This window comes from Scyliorhinus torazame, chromosome 14 (assembly GCF_047496885.1).
Source record: "Scyliorhinus torazame isolate Kashiwa2021f chromosome 14, sScyTor2.1, whole genome shotgun sequence".
Taxonomy (NCBI): Eukaryota; Metazoa; Chordata; class Chondrichthyes; order Carcharhiniformes; family Scyliorhinidae; genus Scyliorhinus; species Scyliorhinus torazame.
The window spans coordinates 69,324,149-69,348,899 of NC_092720.1; the positions used below are offsets into that span (position 1 = coordinate 69,324,149).

The 24,751-nt window shown below is 46.2% G+C and overlaps 1 protein-coding gene across 4 annotated transcripts in view; it reads right to left on the minus strand.

The window, feature by feature from the left end:
- Nucleotides 1-18,275: 18,275 nt before the first annotated feature.
- The window catches only part of LOC140389796 (ephrin type-B receptor 3-like), a 133,942-nt gene continuing 127,466 nt past the window's right edge, over nucleotides 18,276-24,751 (minus strand). For 2 of the 4 annotated variants that reach the window (XM_072474327.1, XM_072474326.1), the window contains exons 15-16: nucleotides 22,055-22,210; nucleotides 18,276-20,366 (exon numbers count right to left, since the gene is read on the minus strand). In XM_072474327.1, coding sequence (XP_072330428.1) covers nucleotides 20,258-20,366; nucleotides 22,055-22,210 — 265 coding nt within the window. In that variant the 3' untranslated portion in view covers nucleotides 18,276-20,257. The remainder of the gene's footprint in view (nucleotides 20,367-22,054; nucleotides 22,211-24,751) is intronic. The other 2 variants (XM_072474329.1, XM_072474328.1) reach the window with 1 other exon arrangement.

Genomic DNA, 24,751 nt, shown 5'->3' on the forward strand with positions numbered 1-24,751 from the left:
TGGGGCCCGTGATGCCGTGTCATCCCTCTGCAGGAGCACTGCTCCAATGCCGGATTGGCTGGCATCAGTTGAGATTTTGGTGGCACGAGACGTGTCAAAAAACGCCAACACTGGTGCTGTAGTGAGTTTGTGTTTGAGCTCCTCCCATTCCAGCTGGTGTGTGTGTTGCCACTGGAACTCTGTGGATTTTCTGACGAGGTCGCGCAGTGTCGTCGTGTGGGAGGCAAGGTTGGGAATGAACTTCCCCAGGAAGTTGACCATGCCAAGGAAGCGTAGGACAGCTTTCTTGTCGGCCGGCTGCGGCATGGCTGTGATGGCGCTCAACTTGTCTGCATCCGGACGGACCCCTGACCGGGAGATATAATCCCCCAGGAACTTCAACTCGGTCTGGCCAAAGGAGCACTTGGCTCGGTTGACGCACAGGCCGTTTTCCCGTATGCGGGCAAAAACGCGTTGGAGGCGATATATGTGCTCCTGCGGTGTGGTGGACCAGATGATGACATCGTCCACATATACGCGCACCCCTTCGATGCCTTCCATCATCTGCTCCATGATTCTATGGAAGACCTCGGATGCCGAGATGATGCCAAATGGCATCCGGTTTTAGCAGAACCTGCCGAAAGGGGTGTTGAAGGTACATAGCTTTCGGCTGGACGGGTCCAGTTGAATCTACCAAAATCCTTTAGAAGCATCCAGTTTCGTGAATATCTTCGCCTGGGCCATTTCACTGGTGATCTCCTCCCGTTTGGATATGGGATAATGTTCCCTCATAATATTATACAGATGCGGAGCTCGTCGGAGGGCTTCTTGACTCACACCATGGAGCTGACCCATGGCGTGGGCTCCGTGACCCTGGATAAGGACCCCTTGGTCCTGGAGATCCTGCAGCTGCTGCTTGAGGCAATCTAAGTGGCGCAGGAACCCTGCGAGGTGCGTGAACGACCGGGATGGCGTCCGGTTTGAGGCGAATTCGGTAGGTGTATGGCAGTGTTCCCATGCCTTCGAATGCCTCCTGGTTGTGGGCGAGGAGCGATTGGAGCTGTGCATTGAACTCTGCATCCAGGAAGTCAGACGTGCCATCTGGAGAGAGAGAGTGGACTCGTTGCACAAGGTGGAGAGCCTTGCATGCCTGTGCGCCCAGCAGGGAGTCCTTCGATGAGCCGACTATCTCGAACGAGAGTGCGGCCGTGTGTGTGTTGTGTGTCACCTGGAGCTGGCAGGATCCTATGGCCGGGATAACGTTCCCATTGTAGTCGACCATCTTGCACCGGGATGGCCGGATTGGTGGTCTGACCTTCATGGCGTAGAAGGCTGACCATGCTATGAGGTTGGCGGAGGCGCCAGTGTCCAGGTGGAAAGTGATCGGCGATCGGTTGACCGTTAGGGTGGCACTCCATTCATCGCCCGGATTGATGGTGTTAACCCGGTTCGTATCAATGACCGCAACCCGGAAGGCGTCTTGGTCATCTGTGTCGTCGGTTTGGATGTCGTGATGTGGAGACTGAATGGTCCGCACGTTCCTGCGAGGTTGTCGGAGATGTGGAAGATCAACAGGTTGAGCCGCTCGACAGTAGGCAGCATAGTGGCCCATCTTGCCACAGCGTAGGCATTGTCGGGTTTTTGCAGGACATTGCCCTTTTAAATGTGCAGCTCCACAGTTGCCGCACGTCATGACGTCATGGCGTTCGTTACGCCACTGCGCATGCGCAGTTCGGTCTTGGCATCGGGCGTGCCTGCGTAGCACGTCCCTCAGTGTTGCCGTAGGTTTTGGCGCGCACAAACGCGGGAGGCCTTAAGCGCATGAAACGAGCGCCCTCGTCCGGGCCACGGGCCGGGAGAAACCCGGCTGCCTGGACGCGTTCGGCCTCGTGGGCGGCCTGGCTTGCCGATTTGAACGCATGGGACCTCCTCCGTGCCGATTCAGTCGCCTGAAATTGGGCATAGCGGCTGGTCGCATTTTCATGCAGGACACAGGCTTCAACTGCAGATGCTCAGGTCAGGCCTTTAATTTTTAGAAGCTGCTGGCGTAGGCCACTGGAGGCAATGCCAAAAACGATCTGGTCCCGGATCATGGACTCTGAGGTGGTGTCGTAACCGCAGGACTGCGCGAGTATGCGGAGGTGCGTCAGGAAGCACTGAAAGAGCTCATCCTTACCTTGCAGGCGCTGCTGGAAGACATACCTCTCAAAGCTTTCGTTGACCTCAACGTTGAAGTGCTTGTCGAGCTTGAGGAGGACCGTGTCATACTTAGCTTTGTTCTCGCCTTCTGCGAACAGTTGTATACATCGATGGCGTGCTGACCTGCGGTAGTGAGGAGCATGGCAATCTTTGTTTCGTCCGAGGCGCCCTGTTTTTCATTGGCTTGCATGAAGAGTTCGAAGCGCTGCTTGAAGAGCTTCCAATTTGTGCCCAGGTTCCCAGCGACTTACAACGGCTGCGGTTTGTTGCGGGTGTCCATGGCACAAGATGGCAGATTTGACGGTAGGTATCGATTCACTCCTGGTATCATGAAGTGTTGGGTGCACTGAGGTACAGACGAACCAACACGGTTGCGATTGGTACAACGCAGTTTTATTCCATTAAACTATTTATACATCAGACTTGGTACTCAGCACGTTGTGACTGTGTGAGTGTCTTGCTATGAGGTCCTGGCCCTGTGCCATCTCCAGATGGTCTGCCCAGGAAGTGTTGTGTTTCTTGTTTTATACTGTGTCTGCTCTTGTCTGTGATTGGCTGTCGTGTTCTGTGTGCTAATTGGTCTGTTGGTCTGTCTATCATTATGTATGTGTTATGATGTATGTTTGAATATCATGACATTTGCAACATCAAAAAGTCCAAGTAAAGGTCTGAAGGGTCCAGAATGGTAGGAATGGGTACTCCAATGGCTTGCTTCCCTGGTCAGATCCTTCAGGACTTAAGTGGGACTATCATACCCAGTATAATGTATTCTATTAACCTAATGACTTGCAATACCTAACCCTATTGTTAGTGACAATAACAGTGGCCTCCTTCAATGCAGCCTCCTCCAATAGCAGAACAAGAGGGGGTTTCTTGACAAAATCTAGCAATTGGCCAAAAAACAGAAGCAGGCCCTGTCAGAAAATCAGCATCAGTGAGCCAAGTGCCATCCGAAAACTTGAGGGCCCATCAATTCTGTACCAGCCACAAACCTCACAGCATCCTGACACTGTGGAAGAGCCATTAGATATTAAAGGTATCACAAATGTGGGTCGTGGTCATCTCAGACCAAGGCAGGTGATAATGAAAGATTTTTATTTCTTTATGGACTTGGAGTGTAACTTTTTACTGGAAGCAGCTAGCAATAACATCCAACTCAAAATATACCGCTTGTAGTTGTGTGGGACATGCTACCTCCCTTCCTGCCCCTCCATGCTCTTCCTGCTAAGGAAATTGTTGGTTATCTCCAGCTTCTTCTTCCTCCTCCTCAACAGTCGGAATGAATGCCCAATGTCATTATGATGGATAAATTAAGATAAAACAGATGAATTAAGATAAACCACTCTGATTTTTTAATTTTACTTTCAACCACCTCCCTCTCCCCCCTGGGGCTCACGACCTATACATCCAAAAGCAATGGGAGAATATCTGAACACGGTAGGGCAGCACGGTAGTATTGTGGATAGCACAATTGCTTCACAGCTCCAGGGTCCCAGGTTCGATTCCGGCTTGGGTCACTGTCGGTGCGGAGTCTGCACATCCTCCCCGTGTGTGCGTGGGTTTCCTCCGGGTGCTCCGGTTTCCTCCCACAGTCCAAAGATGTGCAGGTTAGGTGGATTGGCCATGATAAATTGCCCTTAGTGTCCAAAATTGCCCTTAGTGTTGGGTGGGGTTACTGGGTTATGGGGATAGTGTGGAGGTGTTGACCTTGGGTAGGGTGCTCTTTCCAAGAGCCGGTGCAGACTCGATGGGCTGAATGGCCTCCTTCTGCACAGTAAATTCTATGCTAATCAGTGGCCTGCTCAACCATGTCAGGGCTTTACTGGACTTGTTTTCAGTTTCTGTCCTCAGGCAATAGAGTGGAGTCACTGGTCATGCGAGGCAAGTGGTATTTGGTCTCAAATAAGCCATCCTTCCACCTTGCTCTGGCTAAGCAATGCAGGAACCCCAGACCCATGCACAATATAATCATGGCATGTTTGTGTGGATTGTGAATGGACATATAAAGTTATGTACATTCAGCAAATGAAAACGTCCTGGTAATGCTACTGATGGCACTTTCATAGAAAGCCTATGTGGCCATATGGGTGGCACTTTGCACTCGGGGAATTCAGCCCCCTGAAAGAATTGATAACTCTCTCTCTCTCTCTCTCTATTTCCCATCCCCCACCCCATTGCTCTTTCTTTTTATCGATCCAATTAATGAACTGTGTACCAGAACAGTGAATCAATACCTTAGTGCACCAATGCACTGAACTGCTGAATGACTGATGTCATTCATGTTAGCAGAGATCACATGGAAACATCGTGCTGTTGTCATCTTTATATCCACTGAAAAGAATTTGGGGGCAATTTTCAGCTTGTGTTAAATATCAGCAGGAACAGCGACGTGAGTGGAAAATCCAGCAAGAATCGGTACACTTGATCCTCATTGGCGAGATTGTGTTTTCCAATTTTCCACGCCCCACGACGGTGATGTAATGAGATACATGCCCAGAAAGGGCAGAAGCTATTTGAATAAATTTTAATACAATTCCCAAGCAGCTCCCCGCCCCCCAACCCCACTACATTAACTTCCCTCATTGAATATTCATACCTTGCCGACGTGATGTCAAGTCAGCAAGATTTACAACAGGATTGGGAAAACATGAATCATTCGGAATCCCCCGAGGGTGCAAAGCTACCGGACGAATTTCCGCCCCGCCAGCTGGCGGATAAGGCCTTTGGTGCCCCGCCAGCTGGCGCAGAAAGCTAAGTCTGCCCATCGGGAGGGGAGGGGGTGGAGACAGATCGCCCCGCACCCCCCCCCAGGACCCCAAAGCCCACCCGCGCCGCCTTGTCCCGCCGGTAAGGTAGGTGGTTTAATCTATGCCGGCGAGACAGGCATTTTAGCAGCGGGACTTCGGCCCATCAGGGTCGGAGAATCGCGGGGGGGGGGGGGGGGTGCCAACCGGCGCGGCGCGATTCCCGCCCCCGCCGAACATCCGGTGCCGGAGACTTCGGCAACCGGCGGGGGCGGGATTCATGCCAGCCCCCGCCGATTCTCCGGCCCAGCGGGGGGTCGGAGAATCTCGCCCCTTATTACATTAAAGTTGCTATATAAATACTGGTTGTTATTTGTTGTTCTTTTGCACTGGGAAAGCATTGTAAAACAGTAATTATGTAGGTAACCAAAACAAACTATGAACATTTGAAAAAATTAATTGAAGACATTCTTCCTTACCTGAAGCTCATTTTATTTCAAATCGAATTTGAATGTGGGCTGCTATTCTCCCCCTCCCATGCCAGGTGGGAGATTCGCCGAGGCGCCGCGCGAATCGCGCTACGACGCCCCGACCCCCGCACGCGATTCTCCCACCACCCCCGGAAACCAGCGGCGCGCGATTCGCACCGGGCCGCTCAGAGAACCGGCGAGCAGCGATTCTCCGGCCCGGATTGGCCGAGCGGCCGCCACGACACCACAGGCTCCCGCCGGTGCCGTCCACCCCTGGTCGCTGCCAGCGGGAACTCTGCGGGAATGCTGGGGGGGCCGCCTGTGGGGGAGGGAGGGTGGCTCCTTCACCGGAGTGGCTTCCGATGGGGTCTGGCCCGCGATCGGGGCCCACCGATCGGCAGGCTGCCCCCCCCCCCCCGGCCTACCTCTTTCCGCGCGCGGCCCCAAAACACCGGCCCCATGTTGGTGAGGGGCCGGCGTGCGTAAAAAGTTCCCCACGCATGCGCAGGATGGCGCAGCCCAACTGCGCATGCGCGGGTTGGTGCTGCGCCCATCTGGCACCACGTAAGGACGCTGGAGCGGCGTGAATCGCTCCAACACGATGGCGTTCACGATGGTGCGAACACTTGGCCTCCATATCGGAGAATCGCCCCCGTGATGTCAAACCAGATTTAAAAGTTAAAGAGTGCAGGGTTTTGCTTTGTTCCTATTTAGCACAATTTAATTATTTACAGTGAACTTGGAAATCAATATTGACAGTATCATTATTTTTAATGGGACTTTAAACCTATGCAACCTAATGACTGACCCCTCTACCCTGGGAAAGAGTGCCTGCCCATCCACTCTATCCATGCCTATCATAATTTTGTAGACCTCTATGAGGGGTGACCTGAATCTCCATTGTTGTGATAAAAACAGTCCGTGTCTATTCAGCCTCTCCGCAGAGCTAATATCTCCAGATCAGGCAACAGCCTGGTAAACCTCCTCTGCACCCCCTCCAAAGCCTCCACATTCTTCTGGTAGTGTGGCGACCAGAATTGTGCGCAATATTCCAAGTGGTGTCTTACCAAGGTTCTATACAGCTGTAGCATGACTTGCCAGTTTTTATACTCGATGCCCCGTCCAATGAAGGCAAGCATTCCATATGCTTTCTTGACTACCTTATCCACTTGAGTTGCCACTTTCAAAGATCTGTGGACTTGTATGCCTAGATCTCTCTGACTTTCCCTACTCCTAAGAATTTTGCCATGTCCTGTATATTTACTCTCTATGTTAGACCTATCAAAATTCATTACTTCACATTAGTCCGGAATAAACTCCATTTGTCATTTCTCTGCCCAACTCTCCAACCTATCTATGTCCTGCTGTATCCTCTGACAGTCCTCAACACTATCTGCCACTCCACAAACCTTGGTGTCATCCGCGAATTTACTAATCAGACCAGCTACATTTTCCTCCAAATCGTTTATGTACACTACAAATAAAAGAGGCCCCAGCACTGAGTCCTGTGGAACAACTAGCCACAACCTTCCATTCAGAAAAACTCCCTTCTACTGCTACCCTCTGCCTTCTGTGACATGAAAGTTGTAATTAGCTTTGCTGCATCAGATTATCAAATTGGGCCCTGGTACATTTAACTCCTTTTCAGCTACACAGTGAATTGGAAAATAATAATACTGAAAATCTTGATTAAATGAATATTGAGATTATACCCAAATTCACTTAATGCATTTCCTGAAAATTGTGGGATTTGTTTCCTGTACATACTGAAAGCTATCTTGAAATTTATAAATGAACATTCCATCAGGCAGAAGGTACCGAAGTCTGAAGACCCGTACATCCCGACATAGGAACAGCTTCTTCCCCACAGCTACAGGACTTCTCAACGACTCCCCCTCGGACTGATCTGTTCCCTGTAAGAACACTATTCATGACGCCCTATACTGCTCTTGCTCATGTATTTGCTTTGTTTGGCCCCTTGTTCCACACTGTAACCAATCACTGTTTGTCGATGTGCCATTTATCAATGCTCTGTTGATTATTCTTTTGTCTATATGTACGTACTGTGTACGTTCCCTCAGCCGTACTTTGGTACATGTGACAATAAATCAAATCAAATCATTGCCAGCATCTGAAAATAAAGGTGAACACACTTCACTTGGACAGATAATTGGTACGTACTGCAACTTTCTTTCTAATGGAAGTTGGGATGGCAGAATCAATGGCATCACCAAGATTTGTGAATGGCTCATTAACAGTGAGGTTAGATACTTCCCCTCAATTGCTCTATGTATCCACTTTCAATGGCACTACATGAACAAAGACATGCTCAGGCTGATCAGTAGCTAACAAAATTATACTCCCAAGATACCGCTAATTGATTTCCAGGCATTATTGTACCTGCTGACTTATGACGACTGGAAGTTATCTTCTCGGGTTCAAGATCCACCACATGTGAAGCTGTGCTATGTGTTGCTAGAGCATCAGTACCTTAAGTGTAGTACTGGCAGTCACTGACAACCCCAGTCACTTGCAGAATAATGGTTATCTCTGTGGCCTTCATCTCCTTGTAGGCATGCTGCAATGTTGACCTTGGAAATGCCACCATGAGGCCCACAATTATTGCATTCACCGCATGGTGCTACATCTCTCTAGTTCAGCAGTCATCCAGCAGAAGGTTATGTTCTGAGATGTAACATTACATACCTGCAGAACCAGGCCTGCGTATAGGATTTCATTCCCTACAACCTTGTTTGTTTCTTCGTACTCTTCACTGAACAAGAGAAATTGTTGGGTGGAATTGCCCATAGACCAAAGGATTGTCCTTCTATCCTGTTGTTTCCTTTTAATTGCACCCATCTCTTTAAATTACACTTGCACAAAGCTTTCCATTTCCATCACAACTGTGCTCGATGTACTCAGATGTATCAATATCTCTACCTGGAGCTATGCTAATGAGATGACCTTGGAACAGCAGTACATCGCCATTTGGGTTCATCCCAAACCTTCTAGCCACTCAGATTTCAGCCATATCAGAACATCTAACCAAATCTATCATCACGAGTGAATGTGCTATCCTTCCACATGATGTGAATGCTTTGACGGTAAAATGGCTTTCTGCCAACATTAAAATAATGCTGATCAGAAAATCCAGGCTGAACTGTCCAAACCTATTTCAGTTGGGTTCTTTGCAATCTATTGAATATTTCCTGAATCAACATTACTTGAACAGTTCCAGGTTTTGCAGAGAAAGCAAGTTGCAATGCAGTCACAAGGGAACAGCTCAGATAAGAGCCTGTTAGACGCCACATAAACAGAATAAAGCCCAGTTGTTGGACAGACTCCATTCCTGTGAGAGTGGAATCAGTCTCTATGCCTGGAGAAATAAGCAGCCTAATTTAGTAACACAAATCTGTATAAACAGCATGCAATTGATTATTAAAAATAATCTTAAAAATGTAAACATAAAATTGTCTTTCAAAATTCAATGTTTTCCAGGACAGCTAATAAATAAATTGGAGTAAGACAAGGTTGAAAGGATGTTGAGTGGGTGTAGTGCACCAAAAATAGTTTTGCTTTGCAATTAAGGTTAAGAATATTTTGGACAACCTGCCTGAGATTTATGAGCAGAAACAAGATGACAGCTTTACATTCTCTGCATATGAAAACTCCTTCTATGACTGCGGCATAGTGCAACTAACCATTTATAGAGAATCGAAGACACGCACAAACATCCAGTAGGCATTACTGTAGTTCATCAAGGGATGAATATATATATTTTAGTATTAACAAGACCCGACCTAATATCAGCACCGACTATTGAGGCTGATAACATTCTACACATGCTGCAAAGGCCTTCACAAAAACTGAGTCATAACTTTCAGTTGTCAGTATTTTGTGGTGAAGCTAGTGTGAGGGCTGGTGTTTCTGTTGAGACCTTCTATCCATTGATTTAAGAATCTTCATTTTCACCAAGCAAGTCATCGAAAACAAAGAGCAAGTTATTGAAAGTACGGGTTGAGTCATCCCTTTGCCGACACATTTCATGGAGACAGCAGCTTCTTGAATGTCTCTGCAACAGTACAAATGGCCCACAAATCCTGCTGGATGGAAGTCATGATAGGAATAAACAGTGGAGAGATTTTAAATGTTACCTCAATATCCCTCACTCGATTTATACTGGAACAAAGCCTGCCGTGCAAGCAACCTTAGTTTTTATTCTATTTGACCTAGGTCGCAAAGAAGCTGCAAATCTGGAAGAACTGCTTTATACAATCCTAAAGCAAAATACTGCAGATGGTAGAAGTATGAAAAAAAAATAGAAAATGCTGGAAATATTCATCAGGTCAGACAGCAACTGTGGCGAGAAAGAGGGTTAACGGGTGAAATTTAATGCCCTCATCCAAGGTCAGTTTTGAGGTGGGAGGGGCAATAAATCATGTGGGAGGGTGGCAATTCGAGACCCAGCAGACTTCCCATCTTTGCCCTGAATAAATCTGGGGCAGGAAAGCTTCTGGAAGTCCTTCTTGCCCTGTCACCAATTGAGGCCTTTAAGTGAGCAATTAATGCCCACTTTAGGGTCTTATCCCGCTGCTGCTGGTATTCACCCAGCAGTGGGCAGGGTATTAACCAGGTAGGAAGAGCAAATGCTACAAAGTTGCTTGCGGGCTCACGGTGGAGGGGGTGAGATGGGGGAGCCCTTGTTCAATGGTATTCAGTGTTTGATCCAGGGGATATGGCATTGGGAAGGGATGGGGTGCCACCAAGTGCGAACCTTCTGCCCCTTGCGCCAAGCGTCCTCTACCCTCTCCTCTCTGATCCCCCACCTTGTTACCCCCATCCCACCATTACTTATCTGTGGCCAGCGTCCCATGGCAATCCTGGGTCTTGTGTGAATGCATTACCAGCAGCTACCACCATTCCCCCAGTGGCGCTGCCGAGCAATGCACAGCTGCCGATCCTTGATCTTGCAGAAGGCCAATTACTTCCCAGTTAAGTGACTGACTTGTATTTCATTTGGTGGACATTCCTGAAAAGAGACAAAACAGGGCTCTGGCTGGCAGATGAGACACCCATAACCTCTATTAAATGCTGCCCAAAGTTTCAGGTCAATGGCCCTTTATCAGAGCATCAGAATTTGATATAAGGGTCAGCCACAGAGCGGCAAAGTGGTTAGCACTGCTGCCTCACGGTGCCAAGGACCCGTGTTCGATCCCATCCGTGGTCACTGTCCATGTGGAGTTTGCACATTCTCCCTGTGTCTGCGTGGGTCTCACCCCCACAACCCAAAGTTGTGCAGGGTAGGTAGATTGGCCACGCTAAATTGTCCCTTAATTGGACAAAAATAATTGGGTACTCCAAATTTATTTTAAGAAAGATAAAGGGTCAGCCACCTGACACGTTAAAATCTGCTTCTCTCAAGAGGTGCTGCCTGACCAGTATTTCCTGTTTTTACTGCTTTACACAATCCTAGGCTTGTAAAACAGTAGAAATGTAAAGCAAGTAGCTCTTGGAGTGGGTCACCGAGGCATGAATCATGCACCCGCTCATTATGGCTATTTTCAACCTTACGGATGACATCAAAGAGCATGGGAGAGAAATTGGTAAGGCCAATAGTTGGTTGGGAATTAAGCAAGCTCGCCCAATCCCTTGTTGCAAGACCCAGGTTGGGACTCGTGTCTCATTTGATTAAATTGACGGGCTGTTGTGCTACTTACTCTGTTCTGTGGCCATTTGCTGGATGGTAGCACAGAAAACTAGCCTTCACAAATACATGATGTGGAGATGCCAGCGTTGGACTGGGGTGAGCACAGTACGAAGTCTTACAACACCAGGTTAAAGTCCAACAGGTTTGTTTGGCATCACTAGCTTTCAGAGCCTGATCAGGACACACCTGATGAAGGAGCTACGCTCCAAAAGCTCGTGATTCCAAACAAACCTGCCGGACTTTAACCTGCTGTTGTAAGATTTCTCACTGTTCACAAATACAACTTAAAGAGAGCCTTCACCTTTCAAAGTGGAGATGCAGTGTGGATTCAGTCAACTGAATTGCAAATGCTCTGAAAGTGTTGATGAAGGAGGGGCAATTGGGTCTTCAGGCACACTTCCACACACTAATTGAGATAGTTGTCAGAGCAGGCCAAAACTGGAATTGTTGCAGTTATGATTGCATGCAAAGGCAAATGCAGATGAATGATCTGATGATCCTAAGCTAAGACTCCAAACCCATACCTCTCACTCTCTGCATTACCTGCAGCTCCAGTAATCAAAACATTGCTTTTGGTTGTCCACACACGTCAACTGTCCACAGTGGATTATCAAGTGCCTTCCATCTCCCTTACCATAAACATTGGGGAATCACATCATAGAAGCACTGGAATAAACAATGTTAGCGTAGAAGCCAAGTACTACAGGTTGGCACAAGAATGACTTTTATTCTCTGGGTTCAATATAAGAAAATGTCAAATGAAGGATACTGAAATATTTTGGCGTGTATAAATTTTATATGGGTTATGGTTGGGTTTAATATTTCTGATACATTTAAAAAAGTAAAGTCGCTATAGTCCCAGATGACCATAGGCTGCTTTCCCCTTTGATGGGGAGAGCTGACTGGTGATTTAACCTGAAGGTCATCACACCTCAGGCGAGGGACAAGGTTGAGAAGACGGGCCTTCATGAGTAACGTCAGCCAGTACAGGAATTGAACTGGTGCTGCTAGCCTTGCTCTGTATCACAAACCAGCTGTCCAGCTAAGGGGTCAGTCATTTTGAAATTGTGAAACATGCAACACACCACTGTTAGTCCGCCAACACTTTGTGGGATATTCTACATTGGCTTTCAACATCGAGTGGGAGTTTCCAGCCCTGACATCAATGGGCATTGTTGCATATGGGATGGTAAAATTTGGAGAACTGCTACGAGTCAACAGAGGGAATTCTCCCAATCTGCCCAAGGCAGGTTTGGTGGTGGGCAAGTGCGGAGACTATGGTAGCAGCCAAAACGTTGTGAACCCGCTGCTGTAAAATCATGTTGCAATTATTCAAATGGCAGGTCGGTCATCTCGCTGGCCGGTGGCACAAATGCCATTTGCTTTTATTTGCATCTCATGAATGCTCATTAAAACAGCTGCCCGCTTGTCCCATCAGGCATTCTGATCTTGCGTCATGCCTGTGGGAAATCATGTTGGCGTCAAACCAAATTGAAAGAATGGTGTGCACAAGACTGCCCTCAGTTGGCAAGAGACTTTGAGGTGAGTGCTGGGGCACCCCGGTTCCTGCCCTTCATCTCGATGCTGAGTTGATCTTCATGGACAGCACCGTGCTGCTGGACCCATGGACCCTTCTGTGTCACCTGGGGTTGGGGAGCGCAGTGGTTTCCTTACCCCCTGATGCCACTCACCAGTGTACATCTGGACAGCACTGTGCATCCACCACAATAAAGATCCACAGTTAATGGGGGTGGGAGGGGGTGTCGGCGGGGGAGGGGGGGTGGGGGGTTGAATGATGAAGATAACGTGGCAGGAGGGCTGTGCAATGAGGTGTGGGGAATGACGAGGGCTCACAATGGCAGGCAGAGGGGCAGGGACGTGGATGAAGAAGACAAACAATGGAAGGCAGAGAGAAGACCACGGGGAGGGAGGTTGGACCTCGACAAGCCTGCATGCAAAGCTCAGAAACAAGGGATATCATGCCGTTTACTGGAAGAGGATGGGTGAAGACTCCAGATGTGGTGGGTTGAGATTCAAGTGGGACATGGGCCCCTTGCAGTTGATAGGCTCGGGAAGGGTGGTTGAATCAAAGAACAGACTCCTCTTGAGGGTTCGAGCCTCTTTCCTCTGGGTTGCCGAAATCCTGCACGGTCTGGTGAAGGCAGGTGGCTGGAGAGAGTGATGCTAGTGTGCTAGACTGGTATTTAAATATGGTACTCAGACCTTTGGACCCATCAACTGAGGGAGGAGGAACAAATCAGCTACAGAACCACACAGGAGAGTCTGATGGGAAGTTGCATGTGCATAATTAATGAGGTTCCAAGTTTAAAATCTGACGCGGGATCCCACCATTCTGGACGGTGGGACAGGTGCCGCTTGAGCTGCCTGACACCACATTTAGTCTCAAAACGGGAGATTTCTGCCCAACGGCTTTCTAAATTTTCCTGCTGGTGTTGGGGTCGGAAAATCCCGCCCTTATTTTTACGATGCCAAAAATCTACTCAATGAGACACTCTAGATAGAGCCAAAAGTGCTTTGTGTACCTGTTCCGTAGTGCGTTTGAAGGTTAATCCAGTCCCCGAAGCCAATTTTCAATTGATCTTCCTGGAAAAAGTTGAGGTGGAAACTGATCTTCAAAGGTTTCCAAGGAGACATGCAGCTTGGTGAGTGACTATGCAGTATACTCTCAGAGCATTTGCACATTTGTAGAATGGAATCCCTTTCGATTCTTTAATGTGCTGATGTTCAAATAAAGGCATTAGGCGGAATTCTCCGTCTCGCCAGCCTGGCCAATGGGTTTTCCTATTGCAGACAGCCCCATGCCGTTGGAGAATCCTCAGGCTGCCGGCGAAACGGAGAATCCGACAGCGGACAATCCAGCGCATTATATATTAAATGTTGAATAAGCCATGGTAGGCATTAAATTGAACTGATCATTTGGGGTAAATTAGTAAAGTGGCTATCGGAGACCATCCTGGTGCAACATGGACAGCAAGCTGGCTCATGTCCAGCATTCTGAATCTAAAAGCTCAATGTAATTGTAGATTGGCTCAGTTGATAGCTTGCCTTCAAATCAGAGTTACTGCACATCACAAGCACATAAATCTAGGCTTAACCTTGAAGTGCAATACTGAATTATGGGCACCATGCTCCCAAAACATTTCTATGTGCGATCTTTGGTGTGGAATGCAGAGCAAATCCCGGCAGGTGGGTCATCACAATTTAGATCATAATTCACCCACATTTAAAAATATTTTTGGAGGGAGGCATGTTTTGCACCGGCATTGAGAGGGGTGGGGTCAAAATATGCCAGCAAGCTTGGCTTCACAGAGATCTGGGCGCTTTATTAAAGGGGCACTGATCTCAAAGTTAAGTGACGGGCCCCCTTCCTCCCCTCACTTCATACATCATGACTACCCACTGACAAGGGAAAACCCTCACCCTTGATCACAGAGGGGCAACCGCTCCCTCCCCTGGCTATTAATGCTTGCCCCCCCCACATCACGCAGACAAAAGGTGGCACATTCCCCCCCCCCCCTCCCTCATCCTTTCTGACATCATCCTTCCCCTTCCAAGGGTCACTGGCATCAACCCCCCCTTTTCCACCCCCTCACAGATCGCTTGCATCAACCCCCTCTCCCAACCCCCTCAAGGATCGCTGGCATTGGGACCCTCCCAATGGGTCTCCCTTCAGGCCCTGCTCATGGGTGTGCCAACCTGGCAGCTCTGGGGTGCCAGGGGACAGTGCCGTACCATGTCCCCGGCCAGCCAGAGGCTACAATGGCCTCTGAGCCGGCGTGATTATCACGGGCCTTCGTATTTTGAGACCAGTCATGATTCGCACCAGATTCCCCGTGATGTTGGAGGGTGGAAGAATAACAGGAGCTGGGCGAATTCAACTTAAAGCCAATTTTGAATATTTAAATACTACTTTCAAATGCTAATCTGGGGAGACATTCTCCGACCCCCCGCCGGGTCGGAGAATCGCCGGGTGCTGGCGTGAATCCCGCCCCCGCCGATTGCCGAATTCTCCACCACTGGATATTCGGCGGGGGCGGGAATCGCACCGCGCCGGTTGGCGGGCCCCCCCCCCCCCGCGATTCTCCGGCCTGGATGGGCCGAAGTCCCGCCGCTAAAATGCCTGTCCCGCCGGCGTAGATTAAACCACCTACCTTACTGGCGGGACAAGGCGGCGCGGGCGGGCTCCAGGGTCCTGGGGGGGGCGTGGGGCGATCTGGCCCCGGGGGGTGCCCCCACGGTGGCCTGGCCCGCGATCGGGGCCTACCGATCCGCGGGCGGGCCTGTGCCGTGGGGGCACTCTTTCCCTTCCGCCTCCGCCACGGACTCCACCATGGCGGAGGTGGAAGAGACTCCCTCCACTGCGCATGCGAGGGAAACTGTCCGCGGCCGCTGACGCTCCCGCGCATGCGCCGCTCGGAGATGTCATTTCCGCGCCAGCTGGCGGGGCAACAAAGGCCGTTTCCGCCAGCTGGCAGGGCGGAAATTCCTCCGGCGTCGGCCTAGCCCCTCAATGTTGGGGCTCGGCCCCCAAAGATGTGGAGCATTCCGCACCTTTGGGGCGGCGCGATGCCCGTCTGATTGGCGCCGTTTTGGGCGCCAGTCGGCGGACATCGCGCCGTTTCCGGAGAATTTCGCCCCTGGTTCACGCCCACCCAGGACATGTTTGGCGGACTGTTTGGCGCTCGGCGTTCTTTTGGAATTCTCCTGACATAGCGGGATTTGTGCCGGGCACAATGGAGCCAGAGAATCACCCCCTAAGTTGTTTGCTGGAGAGCTGTTTCCTTCAGATACAATGTTAAACTGAGGTTATGTTCCCCAACTCTAAAAAGAGATTGCTCCAGTTGACCATGTTACACCAAGGCTTTTATGTCTTATACTTTCTTGTCGGTTGAATTGCTCAATGCTAACTAACCATTTAATGATCCAGTTAAAATCCAGTTCTGTACAAGGATTTAATAAAGATCAATTCTGAAGTGAAAAAATAAACCAGCTTCCATAAAAGTGACGTGAGCAATGAAGGTGAAATATGTACTGTGGCATTAATCCATAAAAAATTATGGACTACAGCTGCCTCTAAATTTCCTTGAGCATAAGAATATGAACTGTCTTCACCTCACTCTCGTTGCCAGGGTCAGAACTCTAAATGCAACATCAAACATACCACAGTATTATATTCAGCTTCCTGTCAGCGAAGTTGAAAAGAACCAAATTAAATACGTTTTCATGTTAAGACAAAGACCAGAACTTACCTAAATTTTTGACTGTTTGTGGTAAGTTCTGCCACAACTTAAATACAACCAGCTATTCCATCTTAAACCAGTCTCTATCCATCAGCTAGAGTAAGAAGGTTACGGGTGAATTAAGCAGAGGTGTGTGCCACTCACTAGTGAAAACCACTTCTTGGAAAATGAGTTCAAATGCACTGTTAGTTCATTACTTTCATTGGATTCGAGTTAGAAAAGTGCAGCAATAAATTAGTACCAGAGACTGTCATATTGAAAAATAGGTCATCAGAATAAAATCACTTCACACTGAACACAACAATGAAACCTCTTGGTGAAAAAAACTTAAGGCAATACTGATTGAAATTAAATCCAGCGATTCTATCAAAATGTCAGAATATTTGGCACCAACATAATAGCTTCCAAATATGCAAGCTTAAACCAAACTGCTTACATTGGCGAGACCATGCAGACGCTGCGACAACGAATGAACGGACATCGCGCGACAATCACCAGGCAGGAATGTTCCCTTCCAGTCGGGGAACACTTCAGCAGTCAAGGGCATTCAGCGTCTGATCTCCGGGTAAGCGTTCTCCAAGGCGGCCTTCAGGACGCGCGACAACGCAGAATCGCCGAGCAGAAGCTTATCGCCAAGTTCCGTACACATGAGTGCGGCCTCAACCGGGACCTGGGATTCATGTTGCATTACATTCACCCCCCCCACCATCTGGCCTGCGAAATCCTACCAACTGTCCTGGTTTGACACAATTCACACCTCTTTAACATGGGGTTACCCCATCTCTGGATCTGTAAAGATTTAATCACCTGCTAATGCTCGCATTCCAAGCATTGTCTGGCATCTTTGAATCTGTCTATATATATGTTTCTAGAACATACCTCTTCATTCACCTGAGGAAGGAGCAGCGCTCCGAAAGCGAGTGACATCGAAACAAACCTGTTAGACTTTAACCTGGTGTTGTAAGACTTTGTACTGTGCTTAAGTAAAAGGAAATTATGAATAGAGGATGCCACAAAGCCCATCATACAAATGAGAATAATTTCTCCAAAATATGAAGGAGAGGACTTAGCAGGATGCTGGTAAGGAAGTAGATTCACAGTGTAAAGATCGCAGGATACTTGAATCCGAAAACTTTAATTCTTATTAGTTTTACCAGTTAGAGGCTGAAGTTGCAAGGATTCCTAATTATATTGGAGCATTCCATTTCACTGCAGGTGGCTGAACATTGCCTACAGACTGACAGCACGAGCACCTCTTGTTGACCAGTCACCAGATGGGGTTGAGGTCAGCGGGGGCAGCGGAAGCAAGAAATATACAAAATGGACTCGGCTGTTCTAAATGCTAGAGGAAGCTCCGAGAAAGTATGCAGCCATGTGGGAGGAGTAATGATTTACTTCAAGAGATCATGGATTTCAATATTCTGCAGTACGCACTGAACAACTTGCATGTATATAATCACCTCATGAATGAGATTGAAGATTCAATATTAATAAATATTAAGAGCTTGTGAAAGATGTCCTCAAATTCAGTGATATTCTCAAATTGTCACATATATTTATCAATTGGCTGTCAGTAATAAAATAATAATGCTAGATTCCTAGTATCGAATAGAATAATTTTAAATTTAAATTTTAATAAACTTTATTTTTCGTTGGGCTGTATTTCTTTTGTCATTTTTCTGCATTGGATGACTACTTCAGATCACTATGACTCATTATTACATATTTAGTTAAAAAGGACTGAATTGCCAAGAAAGTTCTCTTCAAAAATAACCTCCACACAACTAAGGATGTCTCCTACAGAGTGTTGTAATTAATCGCGACCATAACACATTGCATTACCAATAGCCAACTTTAAACACAGGCAATGGCACCGAGTTTGATGCACAAAACAAAAGAAACAGGCACAACGAAATACCATAAACTTCTTAAATAATTTAATTGCAAAAGTTTTTTTAAAAATATTTCTACAAATGCAAGAATGCATCATTTTTCACCATTAAATACATCTCAATATTTTAAAAAGTTTGCAAAATACTATACAGGTATGTTTTTCAAAGTGACTGGAAGACAGCCATTAGGTCTTTCTACAAAAGATTAGCCACTGTAAGGCTATTACAGAAGTACTAAGTGGAAAGATTACTCGAGAGGAAATGGTGGGCCAGATTATTAAAGCTTGCACCAAATTCACAGCAACATAACCAAAGATGTTACCTTGGTCACAGATGCTGTGCTGACACTGTGTACTACTGAATAACCTATCACAACAAATAGTTTGGAATTATTTTTTACAACATAGTGTTATCTTACAGAACAATTTGGGTTTAAAGGTTTACTTTGTGATTTAGGATTACAGAACGTCAAAATTTAACTGTTGCATTCTGCACATTTTTTGCCTTGTCTATATACAATACAGACATGTGCCATTTAGAGTGGCAAAATATACATGGTCTGTATTTATTCTTTAAAGCCCACACATTAACAAAGGGAAATATCTAATAGTATGTACAAATGTACAGTCTCCTCTGCCATATTTTCTTGGAATATTGAGTAACGGGAGGTTTGCAGATGAACTTAGAATGATGCACTGTAATACAGCCTAAATTAAAAATGCTTATTGCCTTTTCCATATTTTGTTCCACAATTACAGACTCTATGCACTCAATTGTTTACAAAGGTTTTATCTGTTCTTTAGAAAAAATAAAATTTCCTGTCTTTTGGCAATGACAACAAAATTTAACAGCACTTGATTGAACAGATGGCCATGAAGTTTCTTCAGTCATGTACAGTCACTCACTTTTCTTGACAGCTCTCATAGTTAATGTTCAAAATCACGTTGACAATTCAGACTGCTTCTACCATTCAGAAAGTTCTGTCCAACTCTTCTTCCATAGGTGAAGACTTCATAAATTTCAGATGGAAACCAAATAAATCCTAATAATAAATTCCAGAAGGAAGACTCTGTCCGCCCTGTGTAACAGCAGTTTTGAATCAGTCAGGATCAGTTCATTTTTGAGTTTGTGTCATCCATCTTTGCCCAGGTGTTACACATATTGTAAGAGCTGTTTCATACTTGTCTTGGCAAAGCATTTCCTTCACATGCCAGTGCACAGATAGAGCCAATACATCCAGTAATCTGTTTACTTAGAGTAACCATAAATTATAAGAACACCTGGGAACTTCAAGTGAAATCTTATATGCATGATAGCTGGACATGTTTACTTTCACTTCCCTCTCAAGATGTAATTATCTTGATGCCAGTATTCAATGCTCAAGTGCCACACAAGTTGTGAAGAACCGTCATTTTGAACCAAAAGGTGCAATCACACCTTGAAGGCATTCCTGTTTCGCTATTCCAATCTGGTTTTATTGCAAGTTGAGAAATAGGAACAAACTCAAGAGTCTTTATACAAGGTTGCCACGTTATATACAGAATTGTTCAACTTTTTGTTATTTTTTTTCATAGATGGTGCCACGAAGGAATGCACACGCAAGCTGAATTTCAAATCTGTGATCCAATATTTCATGTGGTATCTTGACACATCGATTTTAAATAATACATCTTCAATATGAAGACTTAATATATACTGGCTTCTGGGCAGATGTTGCCTCCTGTGGTAACTCTTGATAGTCTTCGATATCATCACAGGTTGGTGCAATAGGAGTAACGTTCCATGAAGCAAGCCAATTGCCCAGAAGATATAACTATTTTCAGACTGCATTCCTTTTTGGAGCCCTTTCAGACATTTTTCAATTCATGCTACAATTATCCTTGAACTGAGGGTTGACTTGAAACAATAGTTCTAGGTGCTCCACACAGGAAAAACTGGAAGCCAGGCACTGCACGCAATTATTCTACTTGACTTCAATCTTAATCAGTTCCAGAGTCTCTTGCTGTCAGACCTGCACTGGAAGCGTCTGGTTCATCTGTAACCTCATGTCCTGAATGCTGCCAAGAATCTTCTTCTGGTGCCCAGCCAACGTGACTCCTATCCTCAGTAAGTCTCTGCAAAAGAATGTACATTTGTTACATTTACTTTGGCAAGTTAGTTTGACTGTCTTCCAAGAAACAAATACAAAGAATGTTCAATAATTCAATGCTGATGTCCTCAGTATGTTCTTTTTTACTCCAAAGCCATGAAAAATGCAATTTCCAAAATTTAGGATGAATTTAAAGGCAATGGGCGGGATTCTCCACTCCCACGCCGAAGTGGCCGCGCCGTTGTGAACGCCATCGAGGTTCACGACGGCACGGAACGGCCCCGGTCCCGACCGATTCAGGCGCTGGCAATGGGCCAGTACCGGGGCCGCGTCATCTACATGCGCCCGGCCTTGTTGCCCGCGTAAAAGCGGCGCCGCATAGATGACGCGGCCGGCGCCGCATAAAGGACGTCATCCGCGCATGCGCGGGTTGGCCGGCGCCAACCCACGCATGCGTGGTTGTCGTCCTGTCTAAATCCGCCCCGCAAGAAGATGGAGGATGGATCTTGCGGGGCCGTGGAAGGAAGGAGGTCCTCCTTCAGAGAGGATGGCCCGACGATCGGTGGGCACCGATCGCGGGCCACCCCACATTCCAGGTGAAGCCCGGTGCAGGATCCCCCCTCGCCCCCCCACAGGCCGCCCCCTCAGCGTTCACGCACCGCCCACGACTGCAGCGACCAGGTGTGGACGGCGCTGGGGGGAACCCGCCGTTTTGGCCTGGCCGCTCGGCCCATCCGGGCCTCAGAATAGCGGGGGTACGGGAGACTCGCCATTTTGGGTGTCTCTGGCCTGCGGTCCGCGAAACTCAACCGGGCCGTTCCTGCCGCTTGGGAGAATCGCTGGAGGGCGTCAGACCAGCTTCCCGGGAAATCTTGGCGGCCCAGGCGATTCTCCCAACCGGCGTGGGAGTGGAGAATCACGCCCCCCCTTGTTTTACAAATATCCTAATTGCTTTGTTTGAGGACATTTCTTTTTTAAACTTCTCTTCATCTTCCATGATTCCTCTATTTCAACATAATACTATTGCATCATTTATGTTGTAATAAAAAGAAGATAACTAAGATTACACAATGTAGTAGTCTTTAAACGCATCCCGGTTACTGATTGGCATATGTCTAATGAACATAGGAGAGTATTTTTTTGGAAATGGTAAAAATCCCTTTTGCTATCTCTTAATCCCAAGTTCTCACTCATTAATACTGTCGTTAATATTCCTCATCTACAGGTTAATTCTGCAGCCCCAATGATGAAAAAAATACTTAAAATTATTTGCTCCCAATGATGGAGAAACACTTGTGAGTATTTGGTATACAAAAACCCAAGAATGAAGCTATTTCCCCTTCAAGTCACACACTATCCTGACTTGGAACATGCTTCACTGTCGCTGGGTCATCAACCTAGAACTCCCATTCTAATAGCGTGTGAGTGTAACCACACCAAATGGACTGCAGCGGTACAAGAAGGAGGCTCACTATTGTCTCTAGGGCATGAGGGATGGGCACCAAATTTTGAGCTTGCCACCAATGCTCACACTCCACAAGAAAATTTTTTCAAAAAAATTCTTCCACCTGGTATTGTAGGGAATCCACACTTTATGTATAAAGCAAATCATGACTAAAATGGCTGCTCCAGTTGTGCATGTTTGTATCTCAGCCTTAGTTCAGAACAAATTCCATGAACAGGCTAGAGAGAGTGATGAGGGTAAATACTTACTCCGCTGTCATCTGAGCAACCAAGTCGAAAGAGGTGAACCCAGCATTAATAAAATTCTCCTTGTACCGACCCATTTTAATTGCATCTAGCCAGTCTCCCACTGTGGTAAATGTGGTGTAGTCAGGAACAGTACGGTCCAAAAGAGGCTGGGAAGGGCTGTGGGGAAGATAAGACAAAATCAGTCCACACCTTAAGCCCTGCTTACATCAGTATCCAGAGTGAGTCTGAAACAAGTCACTTCAGGTACTGAACATGATAAGGATCACAGCTGCCCTGTTTACACTACTCCTCATTGCAGTACAGTTCTGACCATTGATAATTAAGAAATCATGTCTCTACTACTTTCAAATGTAATGTGGTAAAGGGGGTAACATCAACCACTAATGATGTTTCCTGTTAACATCTGTGTTGCCTATGGAACTATAAACTGCCAATGTCTTTTCAAGCTTTCTTTTCTGCCAAATCCTCAGTCTGAAGTAGTATTCAAAATACAATTACACGTTACTTGCCCCTTGATCAACAAGACTTGCCTCGTGTTCACCTTGATGTGTGTGTTGAATTTTAACTGGACTAAATACCAAAAGAAACCAGATAATTCTTCACCATGGAAAACTGAATTATCCTGACTCTGGCAAAGTTTATTCTAGAGCTGCGTCTGTGTAACAGTGGCAATATTATGCAACACAAAAATCATTGGTTGCCAATAGCTCGCAGTCCTTTGGAATACTTCTCTGTCAAAGTTCTAGTTGTGCAGTTTTACCTCAAGAGAATTTAATTATATTCTTTACTGGGGCTGGATTTAGCAGTGGTAATGATGATGGCAAAACTATAAGTATTTGCCACACTCCTCTGAAACTAACAGCAGCTTCTGTAATCTGCATATGAACAGTTAAATGCTGAAATCCAGAAGTTGCTGTCAGTGATTCTACCCTTCTTCAGATGGTGTACTGTTAAGATCCCCCAGGATGCAACCAATTAGAACTCATTGAACTGAAGTGAACTTCCACTGTTAAATCATTAGTCTCGCTGTAAAAACGCTTGAAAAAATTATAGTTATTTAATGAGGTGTAACTGATTTTTAATGGCATGCCAGTTCATAATTACTATTCAACAGCCTCATTGGCCCGGAAAGAGTACGTTTATATTTGTTGAATGTCAAATTTCTCCATAATGATAAAAACATCCTGTATATTTTTAAAATAATATATTTTTTAAGTTTGTGATATTTTAACTTCTACTTTAATCCAATGTGTACACCTCAATCCTTTAATTTGTTACTCATAACATTTTAATTAAAAGTGAAGGGAATTGGTGGTTGGTTACTTCCTGTTTTGCTGTCTGTGAGAATACTTCAATTTTCTGAACTTATTTATGGAATGTGGATGTTGGTGGCAAGGCGAGCATTTATTGCCCATCCTGAATTACCCTCACTGCCACCTTCTTCAACTGTTGCAGTCCATGTAATGATAAGCTGTCTGCGCTGCTTGATGGTATCACTGCTGTTGGGACACCTGAAGATCACCATGACTTTGGTGCCCGATTGAAACTGACATAAGGGAAGGTGAAACTCAGACCACAGAGATTGCTAAACCTTTGTGGGCAGTCTTCTTCAAGGTCAGTGGTGAGCACTTTTGCTTCACTGCTGATTGTGATATCTAACCCTAGCTATCTGATCCTTTACATAGGGAACCCAAATTAATGTGTTAGGTTTCCTTTATAACAAAACAATGAGACATTAGTTGCTTTCTTTGAAGTAAACTTATTAAAATATTTAAAACAATGGTTATAAATACAATACATGAAAAGTACAGCTGTAGCATTTATGCTTACAGAACATAGTCTACCCAGAATATATGTATATCATATATACAAATGACAAGTACTGAAACCTGAAGTAGATAGTTCAGCAAAAGAACTCCAGTTAAATAGAGTGAAAACAATTAGCAGTGCGGACATCAGGAAAGAATTTGAGACACAGTTTAGTTGAATACTATACAAAGGTTAGTTTGCTTTGGACATATGAAGTGTTTTATGAGTGACGATTGCCAAAAGGTTCCTACCAAGGCATCCACAGACAGATTCAAATATAATGTAAAACAGACCATACAGGAAATGGATGAGAATATTTGAAGGAGCAGATCAAGCATGCATGATTAGACGGCCCTAGTTAATGACCCATCCTGTCACATAGGCCAATATTAGAATTAATCTATTAACCGATGACGACACTGATGATGCATATGTGATTAAAAGCACAAAATGTATGAGGCCCTTTGGGAATTTGGGACTGTGAATCATATCATTGACAGCTGAGCATTAAAGCCAGAATAGAGGTACAGAATGAGTCAAGGTTGAAGTAGATGTACTGTTATTTAAATGAAATAATTTGAGGATCTGTTCCTCTGCACCTCCATTCTGAGGCATAGGGGGTGCTTTCTAAAAGGAAGGCCTTGCTTGTCATGTTGGAAGAATTTACAAAAATGCCCCGATCTCCTCTTGGGCACAAATGTTCTCAAGTTGCTTTTTCGAAATTTTTCCCGTAAATTTTTTTAAATGAGGAAAATAATGTCTGAGAGGCACTGCACATCTCATTCCTTTCATATGCTAAAGCTGAAATGGCAATTCAGGGCATGTGTTTTATTTACCTTCACCTCCAGCAGCGCATAGATCAAAATTAGGTTCATATGAATCTAATTT